Source organism: Odocoileus virginianus, chromosome 27, assembly GCF_023699985.2.
Source record: "Odocoileus virginianus isolate 20LAN1187 ecotype Illinois chromosome 27, Ovbor_1.2, whole genome shotgun sequence".
NCBI lineage: Eukaryota > Metazoa > Chordata > Mammalia > Artiodactyla > Cervidae > Odocoileus > Odocoileus virginianus.
Genome location: NC_069700.1, coordinates 6,050,186 through 6,063,737, shown reverse-complemented (window position 1 = coordinate 6,063,737; position 13,552 = coordinate 6,050,186). Strand labels below are relative to the sequence as shown.

At 45.5% G+C, this 13,552-nt stretch overlaps 1 protein-coding gene across 6 annotated transcripts in view; it reads right to left on the bottom strand.

Annotated features, from left to right (window-relative positions):
• Positions 1-2,664: 2,664 nt before the first annotated feature.
• Positions 2,665-13,552, bottom strand: part of HIVEP1 (HIVEP zinc finger 1) — a 139,555-nt gene continuing 128,667 nt past the window's right edge. For all 6 annotated transcript variants that reach the window (XM_070457036.1, XM_070457034.1, XM_070457039.1 and 3 more), the window contains 2 exons: positions 6,543-7,036; positions 2,665-4,348 (listed from right to left, as the gene is read on the bottom strand). In XM_070457036.1, the coding sequence (XP_070313137.1) occupies positions 3,245-4,348; positions 6,543-7,036 (1,598 nt within the window). In that variant the 3' untranslated portion in view covers positions 2,665-3,244. The remainder of the gene's footprint in view (positions 4,349-6,542; positions 7,037-13,552) is intronic.

Here is a 13,552-nt window from a genome sequence, read left to right as displayed (position 1 = left end):
TTAGGACTTAAAAAGCTCGACTAGAATTCCATCACCACCACTAGCTTTACTTGTGTACTCAATATGCCAGCAAATTTGGAAAACTCAGCAGTGGCCACAGGACTGGAAAAGGTCAGTTTTCATTCCAATCCCAAAGAAGGCAATGCCAAAGAATGCTCAAACTACTGCACAATTGCACTCATCTCACACACTAATAAAGTAATGCTCAAAATTCTCCAAGCCAGGCTTCAGCAGTACATGAATCGTGAAACACCGGATGTTCAAGCTAGATTTAGAAAAGGCAGAGGAACCAGAGATCAGATTGCCAACATTGACTGGATCATCGAAAAAGCAAGAGTTCCAGAAAAATATCTACTTCTGCTTTATTGACTATGCCAAAGCTTTTGACTGTGTGGACCACAACTAACTGTGGAAAATTCTGAGACATGGGAATACCCGACCACCTGACCTGCCTCTTGAGAAATCTGTATGCAGGTCAGGAAGCAACAGTTAGAATTGGACATGGTTCCAAATAGGGAAAGGAGTAAGTCAAGTGTGTATATTGTCACCCTGCTTATTTAACTTATATGCAGAGTACATCATGAGAAACATTGGGCTGGAAGAAGCACAAGCTGGAATCAAAATTTGCTGGGAGAAATATCAATAACCTCAGATATGCAGATGACACCACCCTTACGGCAGAGTGAAGAGGAACTAAAGAGCCTCTTGATGAAAGTGAAAGAGGAAAGTGAAAAAGTTGGCTTGAGGCTCAACATTCAGAAAACGAAGATAATGGCATCTGCTCCCATCATTTCATGGCAAATAGATGGGGAAACAGTGGAAACAGTGGTTGACTTTATTTTGGGGGGCTCCAAAATCACTGCAGGTGGTGACTGCAGCCACGAAAGTAAAAGATGCTTACTCCTTGGAAGAAAAGTTATGACCAACCTAGACAGCATATTAAAAAGCAGAGACATTACTTTGCCAACAAAGATTCGTCTCGTCAAGGCTATGGTTTTTCCAGTGGTCATGTAGGGATGTGAGAGTTGGACTATAAAGAAAGCTGAGCACCAAAGAATTGATGCTTTTGAGCTGTGGTGTTGGAGAAGACTCTTGAGAGTCCCTTGGACTTCAAGGAGATCCAACCAGTCCATCCTAAAGGAAATCAGTTCTGAATATTCATTGGAAGGACTGGTGTTGAAGCTGAAACTCCAATACTTTGGCCACCTGATGCAAAGACTGACTCTTTTGAAAAGACCCTGATACTGGGAAAGATTGAAGGTGGGAGGGGAAGGGGACGACAGAGGATGAGATGGTTGGATGGCATCACCGACTCAATGGACCTGAGTTTGCATAAACTCCAGGAGTTGGTGATGGACAGGGAGGCCTGGTGTGCTGCAGTCCATGGGGTTGCAAAGAGTCAGACATGACTGAGCGACTGAACTGAAATGTAGGAATTCTTCAAATTAAGAAAATTCTATTTATATAAACTATAAAAACAAACAAATCCACCTCAGTTCCAAAATTCTTAGCATTGCTTTTGAATTTAGCTTCATCATATGTACTTAAAATGTGACTAGGAAGCAAGAATATTTACTACACTGCTTCAAAATTTTAGGCAATGAAATTGTAAGAGGTGTGACACAAAGTTAAAACTTATTTTGAGAAATCTGACAGAGAGTGGCCCTCATTTTCAACAACCATTTTGTTAGACCAATACAATTCCTATGAGTTTCCAGAACTCTTGTCAAATACATCTTGGGATATAAAACATAGTTCTATTGTTGTTGAGGTATCTGTTACTTAATCTGTGTGCAAGAATAAATGTACATTGAAGCATGCATCAAAAGCATCACTGATCTATCAGAGCCTACTGGACAGAGGCATATTCTAGAGGTCATAGTTTAGATAGGGGCTCGCAGGCCCAGATGACAGGCTCTTTTCACTCCTCAGACTATTTCCTTCATGCACTATTGTCCTACCAACTTTATGTCTCCAAGATCTTCACCAAGTAGGCTTTTAGAAACATGAAAATTCTAACATTAAGACATTGTTTCACAAAAGCAGCATCTGCTGCACTCAGGTAAGAATGTACATCATCAGAGGTGCAATTGTGGGTCCCCCCCCATCTTTCTAAATAAGTCAAGCCTCTCAGGACAGGAAGCAATCATTTCTAAAGCCTCAACCTAAGTAGTTTCAAGTCTGAATTTGGTTCTTCTGTGAAGCCCAGACCTCCCGTGGTTTGGCTCTGGCTGTAAGGAGTAGGGCCCAGGGGACACAGAGGGGCTGGGTTCACACACAAAACTGGGCTGAGGCCTCGGGGGCTCATGGGCTTTGCCCAAGCCAAGCACTCAGGACTGATGTGTAACATAATACGTTTCTCAGAAGCTGTCATACCCACCTTTACGAATGTTGCCCGTTTCTGTCCTTATGCTAAATATACTTAACATGTAGTGTTCTTAAGTACTGAATCTTCTCAAAATAGCTACAAAATTATTCCTCATTAAGTTGGAAAGATTGGTCTCTTGGCTATTTCCCTCCGCAGTAACTATAAAGCCCTGATTTCTCAAAAATACAGGGGGTGGGGGGTGAGTGTGGAAGGAATGTTAACCTCAGTCAGGCTCTTTTCTGAATGTAGGCTGCTGGTCACTACATGACATAAAGAAATCACAACTAAAGCAATGGTAAAGTCAGTAAACAATTTTACTGAAACATTTCATAACACAGAAAATCTGTCTGAAGTGTAAAGTTACTGTCTTACACAAGGAGGACAGACCCATTTTCAAAGACTAATATGAATACAATAAATATGGAGTTTACATACTAATTTATACACAGAAACTCTGCCCCACAGCCATAAAAATTTAATATTTAACAGTGCAACATATAATTTAATCATTGGATTTATTTGACAGGTTTTTCCTTGCTAAACACAAATAACTACCTGGCTTTCATGTACATATATAATATATACTTTATGTATATAGATATTCAACAATCTGTACAGTTTCTAAACATAAAACTCCTAAAAGGCACAATTGTCTATACAACATGTACAAAAATGGCTGGAGCTGACACAAAACAACAATTATTGGTCAAAAGTTCATGATTGCACAAAGATTAGTCATGAGTTTATGTCAGAAAAATGTGCTTTAAGGAAAGGAGGGTTTTCAAAGAAACCTGTAAGTGTTTATATAAAAAAAAAAAAACCCAAAAAACAACAAAAAACCCCCAAACAAAACCAACCCCCCTGAATAAACAGCCCCTAGGTGGCGATCACGAGCCTGTCCTCATCCTCGTCGCTGCTCACGTCGCTGAACTGGGTGACCGGCCTCCGGGCCGGTGGCCGAGGTCCCTCCGGGTCCAGGGGGAGCCGCGGCCGGCCCGGCGGGGGCGGGGGCGCCGAGGCTGATTTGCAGGGCGCGCCAGGGGCGTCGTGCCGGGGCTTCGCTGGGGCCCCCTTCCCCGCGTCCCTAGGACTGCAGCTGTCCCGCCTGGCCTGGTCTCTGGCCGGAGCAGACGGATCTAGACCCTTCTGTGCACTTTCCCGCTGGACTCCGGGTGAGCCCTGCGGGGATGGGGTCCCGCCGCCGGAATGCGCCCCAGCAGAAGGCTGCAGGAGTGGCGCCTCTCGAGGAGACCTGTTTGGGGGAGCGGGCATCTCGGGGGCGCCCTGGGCGTCCACGGGGACCTGGCTCACGGAGGGGATGAGCGTGGGCAGGGCGATGTTCAGGATCTGGAGGCCCGGGATGGGCGTGGGAGGCGCGGGGCTGCTCTGGGAGACGGGGTTGGCGGCCACCACCTGCAGCCCCACGGCGTTGAGGGCCAGGCTTGGCGGGCGCACCTGCGGGCCGAGGTTGGCGCTGGCCAGGCCCACGATGTTGACGGTTTCCATGCTCAGGGCTGGTAGGGGCTGCAGCGTCGGCACGCGGATCTGGCCGATGGGGATACAGGGCACCACGCTGCTCAGCTCGGCCACGCCCGCGGGGCTGGCAGCGCCTGGCACATCCGCGCTCAAGTCCCCAGGGGTGCCCAGCGGTCTGTGGATGACGTTGACAGCCGGGATGGTGAGCTGCACTGGCCCGGCCTGGATGGGGACGAAGGTGGAGTAGGTGAGGCCGGCCGGGACTACCTGGATCCCCCCAACTGGAACCATGTTATAGGGTGTCCTCGACTGCTGCTGGGAATGCAGAGGCAGGTGGCTGAAGAGATGCGTCTGCGGAGAAGGCAGGCCTGCGGGCGGAGGCAGGGCGGCTTGCGGCTTCTGCTCTTGGGGGCCGGGCCGCGGCGAGGTGGACGGAGGAGCCCCTCCCGGCTGCGGGCTGCGCTCAGACGCCGGGGGAGGAGGAAGGCTCAGGCATGGTGGGCCCTGAAAGACAAGACAATCATCTCTTGATGGCTCAGCTTCCTTATTAGTCACCGAGCAAAAGTTTTAGCTCTTGTAAAAAAGTCTCTTCTGTCCTGAGGTAAAAGTGTGTACAACGATTTCATAAAAAGAAGCTTGCTAAATGTTGGAATGTTGATTTAAAAAGCAATATTCCTATTACACCCTTAAGCTCTTTATTTTCTAGAATAAACAACTGCCACAGATTCTGTATAGTACTTAATTTTCAAACAGATTTCCTGGATATCATCTCATTTATACCAACACTAACCCTGAGAGGCGGCCATAATTTTCTTCTTCTTCCACTGCTGTTATTATTGATGGCACCTCCAGTTCCACCCTAGTTTAGAGGTTAGGAATTACTGAGAAATTCTGCGATCTTAGTTGGCCATGAGTATCGACTCGGGGGGGGCGGGGGGGGGCGGAATTAACTGGAGGACTACTCATTTATGAAATAAAGAGCTTCCATTAACGAAGAGGTCTGCAGTTTTCATTTGTTCCTTCATTTATTCTAAGTGTATGAAATCTCGACTGAAAACCGGATCTCCAGACACCGGCAGGTGTGTGAGAGATTTAGGGACAGAAGCTTAGAGCACAGGTGACTAATAGGAAAGGAACAAAATGTCGGTAGAAGGGCTAAGTCCTGCCAATCTTCTCACCCAGGATTATCATCTAAATATTCACTTTTTCTTGATATAGCCATATTATAGAACTCCATTACTGTTTATACTAATTTAAATATTAATGCTACTTAAATATGAATGTAATTTAATTAAATAATATTAACGCAGGACAAGCTCTATAATTCAAGCTTTCATAGTCTTCCGAGTTTTCTCTAGCGTTCAGCAAACCAAAATCTGCCACATTTAGAAATAAATCCTATGGTGATCCTCAGCTCATTCCAGAGGTAAGAGAACTGTCCATGAAAGAAAACAGATTTCTCAGGAGCCTGCCAGGGTATGTAAAAGCAGGAAGTCATTCACTGCTCACATGGAGGGTGACTTTCCCGAGGCCTGAGTCTGGTTCTGAGCTAGTTCTTGGGCAAGAAGCTTTCCTAAGTGGTGACAGCAATTTGATGATTCAAGCGAAGTGAACTTCTTAATACCTTTTTTTTTTCTTTTGGGTGGGGGTGGGGTGGGGGGTGTCAAACTGATAGCTGCCTTGTCAATAGGGATAACATACAAACTGTTTGGATAATTAGTGCAAATCCATCATATTAAAGCCAGTGGAAGATCATCTCAGAGGAAGCCATGGAAAATGGAGGTCCCGAGACTCCCAGTCTCCACTGGCACACAAATATTTTTTATTCCAAGATATTCATAAAAAAACCAAATAGCAGTAAATGAACATAGTGCAAAGATCTACTTGGTTCTTTTATAGATTTTTAACACAATAGATGAACTTTGACTAAGATACATAACACGAATCCAAAGGGCATAAATGTTCTTTAGCCTTAAATCAAACAAAAGGAAATAGGTTAAAAAAAAAAAACTGATATAGCTACAAATGAGCAATTTCAGTACATTAACTCCTGAAATCAAAAGGAAAACTGCTTCTTCCAATCCATGAACATGGTATATTGGAAGCAACCCAGATGTCCATCAGCAGTCGAATGGATAAGGAAGCTGTGGTACATATACACCATGGAATATTACTCAGCCATTAAAAAGAATTCATTTGAATCAATTCTAATGAGATGGATGAAACTGGAGCCCATTATACAGAGTGAAGTAAGCCAGAAAGATAAAGACCATTACAGTATACTAATGCATATATATGGGGTTTAGAAAGATGGTAATGATAACCCTATATGCAAAACAGAAAAGGAGAAACAGATGTACAGAATGGACTTTTGGACTCTGTGGGAGAAGGCAAGGGTGGCATGAACAGCATCGATGGGAGAACAGCATCGAAACATGTGTATTATCAAGGGTGAGGCAGATCACCAGCCAGGTTGGATGCATGAGACAAGTGCTCAGGGCTGGTGCACTGGGAAGACCCAGAGGAATGGGATGGAGAGGGAGGCAGGAGGGGGGATCGGGATAGGGAACACATGTAAATCCATGGCTGATTCATGTCAATGTATGGCAGAAACCACTACAATATTGTAAAGTAATTAGCCTCCAACTAATAAAAATAAATGGGGCGGGGGGGGGGGGAACTGCTGTGGATCCATTACCTGCGTTAAAGCCACAGCCTTTCCCGCTGCAGAGCCGCTCAGCATCTCCTCGGGGTCGGGGTAGTCCACAGACATCTGGTGACACGGGGACCTGGGCGCCCCCTCGGGTGGGCGGGCGGCCACCTCCACGTTGCCCGCTGCCCGCGGCCCAGCGCTCCCGGGGGACCCCGGGCTCCCGCTGCGGTCCGACTGCAGCGCACTCAGCACCGTCATCTTGGTGGGCAGCGCCCTCGGCAGCACGTCCATCGGGTCCGCGGCCCCCCCGGGAAAGCCCTCGGGGGCGCCAGCGTCCTCGTCTGCGCCCCCGGGGTCCCGAGGGCCGCCCCTGGTCGGCAGGTGCTGCGGGCTGGCGGCGGCCGAGGGCGCGGCCGACAGCACCGACTCGGCCTGGCTGTCCTCGTCCTCCTCCTCGTTCTCGTTCTCGTCGTCCTCGGCGCCGTCGGACTCCTCGGGGTCGTATCCAGACCGCTCGAAACTGAACCTCTGTTTCTCGTCTGAGAAAAAACAACCGAGAGGGGACGTTATAGATGCTTAGGCAAGTTTAACAAACGGCATCATCTACTTTTTTTTTTTTTTTAATAAGCTTGGCAATACTGCGAGGAATATTCAAGGCCAGGGCGCTGCCCACACCGAGCCCCCAGTTTAGTTGGGGAGGATGACGCGGGGAGGACGGCAGTCGGGACAGCGGGGATCGGGGGGATGCGCCGGCAGAGGAGGGGAGTGGCCAGGAGGGCTTCCTGGAGGATGCGGAAGGTGGACAAACCTCGCCAGAGCAGACGGGCAGAGGGTGATACACAGTGCAGACCACTAAGCCTCAAATTCTACACCTCCAAAAGAAGCCTAAACTATACAGAGAAAGTGAACGAGAGTTCACTGCAACTCATTCTCTGAGCTCTTTTTCTCTACTTGTTTCTACCTCCCTTTTGTTGAACAAATTAAAAGGAAACCAAAATACTGGTGGCAGTTTGTATTTGCAAACAGAAAAATTTTCCATGACATTTGAATAGCATTTTAGGCATGTTTCTGCTGTTCTCTGAGTAGTAGTATTTTGTAATATTTTTTTTTCTGTGATGACTCAACCCAGTTCTCATAGGAAATGGAATATTAGTTAAAAGTCATTAATATCAGTCATATGATGTCATGTGAGACTATGTTTAACAAGGAATAGTCAAGATAGTCCAGGAAATAGTTTTAAAATTCTCGTAAGTGCATGTGAGACTGGATTTAAAACCTTGTCTATTCAAAACTTGCAAAATCAGAGGCGCTTTCCCTTAGAGTTTAAACAGTTAAATGGAAGAGCAGTGTAAAATCTCCACCCCACTCACTGTCGCTGAGCTATACCACATTCAGCTTTGCTGCAATGCAGTCTGCATTTATGTGTACTTTTGCAAGAGAAAAAATGTGAACAGAGAAATAACTAACAGGTATCTTTCCTGGGTTTCCCAAATGGTCTGCATATTACTTTACTTTATTACTCTTTCTGTATTACAAAGATACGTTCTTAGAGAAAAATCTTGAAGTATCAACACCAACACATTTATGTATGATTATTTCTAGGAGATAGAACATATTAGAACTTTTTAAAAAATCTCAAGCACATGTCACTTTTGAGCTTAAAACATTCAAACACAAAACATACATGTAGGCTCCTAATATGCGATCTCACACCTTTTGCTTTATGGGTTCTACTATTTTGTTATAAAATAATACACACACCATCTATGGAATTCCACCAGGTGCCCGCGCCGGACGTGGGACAGGCGCAGTCTGGGTAGGTGCTCTGTCTCCTCACTCTATGATACCTTGTCTGATGTTTGAAATGCTAAAATTAGACCGTCATCCCTCATATATTTTGAATTTGCCACCTGAATGCCAAATCAGATATATTTTTAGAGATTGTAATAAGAGAAAAAAAAATTCTTTCATAAGAGAAAGTAGAAAACAAAGCAGAAGAAACGGAACGACTGCCGGGAGGGAACAGGCGACTGGAGAGGGCAGCCGCCGTCATCAGAGGCCAGTCCTGCCGCAAAGACCGACGGTGAGACTTGCTCAGAAGCTATTACTGTTTTCTTTTTCTCTCTTACAAACAAACAAACAAAAAGAACAGGCCTAACTTTAAATTTACAACTCTCCACAAATCCACTGTGAGGCTGAAGTCCCATCAGTCAGCCAAGCGCCCGGGAGTGTCCGTGTAAGAGGGGAGACGAGCTCGAGTCGTCCGGGGCCGGCGCAGCGGGACACGGCTCAGAGGTCAGCCGAACGGTGGGCAGACTGCTCAGGCCGAGTGCGGGCGCGAGGGGCTGCTGGGCCCTCTGAGGCTACATCTGCTTTCAGGTTGTAGGTGGTGATCACAGAAAAGCGGCCTAAGCATCCGTGGTGGTCAGGATCCAGGAGAGAGCAGCAGGATTTAGGAGGGGCAGGGAACGCCCCTGCACCCCCTGCCTTCTCTCCGTAGGGAACAAACACGCCGTCCTATGGAGAGGGGCGCTGCAGCATCGCTGCCGCTGGGACACTGGTGAGAATTTACTGCGGTGAGGAAACGGAGCGAGTGAGAGGAAAAACACAACTCTACTCCTTTCCGAGGGACAGGGCTGCCAGCTGAGTCCTCCACAACAGCTGAGCTGGGGTAGGAGGACAAGAGGGCCGGAGCCCAGGGACCTGGGACAGGGCGCCCGCAGAAGGCTGGGCAGGGCTAGAACAGAGTGCCACCCCATCCTCCTCACCCCCTAATGCCAGGCTAATGAGCCTCAAGTGAGAGCTAACAGCAAAACAGTGCAGGAAGAGCAGCAGGAGAACAGAATGTGTTCAGCGCCCGCTCTGATGCACAGCGCAAAGGGAAGGCCTAAATCGGGAATGGAACAAGCCTTTCTCTTACAATCCAACCCGCACCCCAAACAAGAGATGCCTCTTAAGGAATCTGAAGCCTTTTGTGCTCTGATGGTAGTGTTAACAGCAACAGAGCTCTCCAACCCAGTCCAGCCCCTGACCAGAAACAGCAAGGCTTTAACTCTCACATGAAAGGACTTGCCAGGCATAAACGCTATTTACATTGGTCTCTAACTGTCTCATGTAAGATATCTAGCTCTCCACAAAAATTACAAGGCATACAAAAAGGCAAGGAAAAACTACTCAGAACAGGAAAAGCAATCAGAACCAGTCAGATATGATACAGATGTTAGAGCTTTCAGAGAATTTAAAATAATTGATCAATATAGTATGTTAAAAGCTCTGATGAGAATGCTGAGCAACATATAATACCAAGTGGGAATTTCAGCTGTGAGAAGGAACTATGAAAAAAAAAAAGAAAAGAAATGCTACCAATGAAACACACAGTAATAATCACAGGTAAACAAAACAGAATTCTATGCCCATTGAAAGTAATTTTCAAAGATGAAAGCAAAATACAAACTTTCTTAAAAAACAAAAACTCACAAATTACACTAAGAGCACAATTAATTTTAAAAAATGATAAACTAGGTTTCATTAACATTAAGAAAATTGCTCTGAGATAGACACTGTAAAAGAGAATAAGATAAGCCACAAACTGGAAGAAAACATCTGAAAATCACATTTCTGACAAAGGGATTATATGCAGAACATATGAAAAACTACCCAAATTCAACAATGAGAAAGCAAACAACACACTTTAAAAAATGGGCAAAATCTTTGAAGACACTTCATCAAAGACAACTGGAAAGCAAACAGCACATAGAAGAATGCTCAACGTCATCAATCATTAGGGAAATGCAAATTAAAACCACAATGAAATACCACTATACACCTATTAGAATAAATGATCTAGACACTTTGAAAAAACATTTGATAGTTTCTGCCAAAGCTAAATATACACCAAGCTAATGACCCAGCAATTCTACTTCTAGTATCAAATCCTGCAGAAATGGAAACTTCATTCACATAAAAACCTGTATATGAATGTTTATAGCAACTTTATTTATATAGACTGCCAAATACTGGAAGAAACTCAGGTATCATTCAAGTAGTCACTGGATAAAAAGCTATGGCACATTAAGACGATAGAATACTACTCAGCAATAGAAAGGAATTGATTCCCACAGAAACATGGATAAATCTCATGTGTATTATGCTAAGTGAAAGAAGCCAGACCCCAAAAGCTACTTATTCTGATTCCTTTCATATGAGGCTCTGGAAAACAGAGAAATGTAGGGAGGAAAAGAGATCAGTAGTTGCTAGGGTTCTGGGGGGGTGGGGTGGGGAGGAGCAGTTATCTATACCTAAGTGGCACAGGGGACTTTTAGGGGGATAGGACTATTGTACATTGTACACCATTGTACACCATTCCATAATGGTGGGACTGGATATACAATCCTAGAGGAAATCAACCCTGAACACTCATTGGAAGGACTGATGCTGAAGGTGAAGCTCCAATACTCTGGCCACATGATGCAAAGAGTTGACTCACTCAGAAAAGACCCTGATGCTGGGAAAGATTGAAGGTAGGAGGAGAAGGGGGCCACCACACATGAGATGATTGGATGGCATCGCCGATTCAATGGACGTGGGTTTGAGCAAGCTCTGGGAGACAGTGAAGGACAGGCAAGTCTGGTGTGCTGCAGTCCATGGGTCGAAAAGTCGGACATGCTTAGCACCTGAACAACATATACAATTCTACACATTTGTCAATAACCACAGAACTATATACCATATAGTGAATTTTACGGTATGTAAATAAAAGCATAATTAACAAGGTTGTGGGAAAAATTCAAGATGAAATGCAAGCTGAGACTGTTGACCTGGGCACAAATAAACCCCACAACCGTGACCCAGGCAACCTTGGCAGAAGGGGTTCTGACCAGATAATATGGAAAAGTGAAAGCGAAAGTCACTCAGTCATGTCCAACTCTTTGCGACCCCATGGACTGTAGCCTGCCAGGCTCCTCTGTCCATGGAATTCTTCAAGCCAGAATACTGGAGTGGGTTGCCATTCTCTTCTTCAGGGGATCTTCCCAACCCTGGGATCGAACCCAGGTCTCCCACATTGCAGGCAGATTCTTTACCATCTGAGCTACCAGGGAAGCCCAAGAATGCTGGAGTGGGCGGCCTATCCCTCCTCTGATGAATCTTCCTGATTCAGGAACCAAAGTGAGATCTCCTGCATTGCAGGTGGATTCTTATCCAGCTGAGCTACAAGGGAGCTAATATAGATAAAGACAAACAGAGTTGCACACAGACGCTGCGCTGTGATTATAAATCTGTTTTCACAGGTGGGTCAGCATTTCTGGAACTAGTTTATCGGTATACTAGAGTGGAACAGATAGGTGAACATACTGTAGATGAGAACCAGGTTTCTCACTGTAGGAGAAAGAAAAAAAGGAATTGGAACAGGCTAAATAGAATAAAGTCTGTGGGGCTGGACGGGAACTAGAATTATCAGTGTGGATTCATGTTCTCATGTGTGTGTGTGTGTGTTTACGTGTGTACACAGAAATAAATACAGATGTGTGCGAATGATTTAGTATACATACAGATATTTCCCAGCTCCATCCAAAAAGAGGGATTAGAAGCAGTGACAGGTTAGCAGCCGGTAATGCATCACCTAGTGGCTAGATCTTGGTTCCTAAATACCATTCTCCAATAAAAAGAACCAGGGGTCCCTGGAGTAATGGTCAACTCCAGGGCTGGGCCATCTTGAGGTGTCAAAGAGTAAAGAATTGCTTAAGGAAAAATTAAAAAAAAGAAGCAGCATATTGAAAGGGCACAGGAACAGACATCAAAGAGCTCTCAATGGCCACTAAGAACTTCAGCTACACAATAAATAACAGCACTGGGCTTGTCACCCAAAGAATTAGGTAGACAGCCTTAAGTCCATATGGAAGTCAGTAATGATGAACAAACGGAGAAATGGTAACTCTTCCTCCATGCAGAAAAACTCTGATTAATAAATTAGAAAACCACAGTAATACCACAGGCAAGGTCCATCAATGCATAAACAGAATACCTACATAGTTTTAAAGTATCTCCACACATATTTAATACATATAAAGGGAACAAGAGTAAAGTTCACAGTAGCGAGTCCTGGTAGACATCACCTTGGCCAAGGAATGGAGGCTCATGTGACCCATGAAACATAGTGACATAAGGCATCTGATATGATGCCCCAAGAAAGTCACAGTCACCCTATGGAGCCTCCCCAAGAATGCATAACCTCAATCCAGCCATGAGCATGTATCAGCAAACTGCAAGTTGAGAACATTCTACGAAATAACTGACAAGGGCTCTTCATCAGTGTCGAGGTCATGAGAGAAAGGGAAGGCTGGGGGCCACGACAGCTGGGTGCCATGCGGACTCCTGAGGACAGCCTGGGGCGGGGAAGGCCGCCAGAGGGGAGGCCAGCAAGTCCTGCTCCCCAGCTGGCGGTCCTGAGCTGGGGCTGGGTTCTCAGTGTTGACGAGTGTCGTGTGGCCATGTAAGACGCTCAGACAGGGGAGGCCGGGTAAAGACTATACGCTTTACTAGCTTGTCAACTTTTCTATGAGACCAAAATAATCTTAAAAAAAAGATATCAACATATTTGCCAATGCTCCAGAATCTTCATTTTACTCTATGGACACCAAGATTCTGTCTCATTCAGGAAAGCCTACACAACCCCCATCTCCCTGTTGTCCTTATTATGCTCATTCAGATGTCTCCTTCTGACAAGTAATTTTTTTCTCTCCTCCTATTGTTTCATAGGAAACTGTTAACTGAGATAAATTCCAACATGTCTCTTGTTTAATTTAAAAGCTCAGGAAATTTCTCCAAAATACACCCTAACGCCCCTGTCCCCCCCCCGCCCCCCACACACACACTACTCTTGAACCTTGTACCCACTTGCAGTTCTCGTTCAGCTGTGCGCACGACGCCCGAACAGCTCGGCTCTGGTTCTAGCCGATGAGACTCCGGGAGAAGCCGGGCTGATTCTACACACAGAGCACTGCTATCTGATTGCAGATAAACAAAAACTAATTAAGGACCTGTTTTTTTTTTTTTCC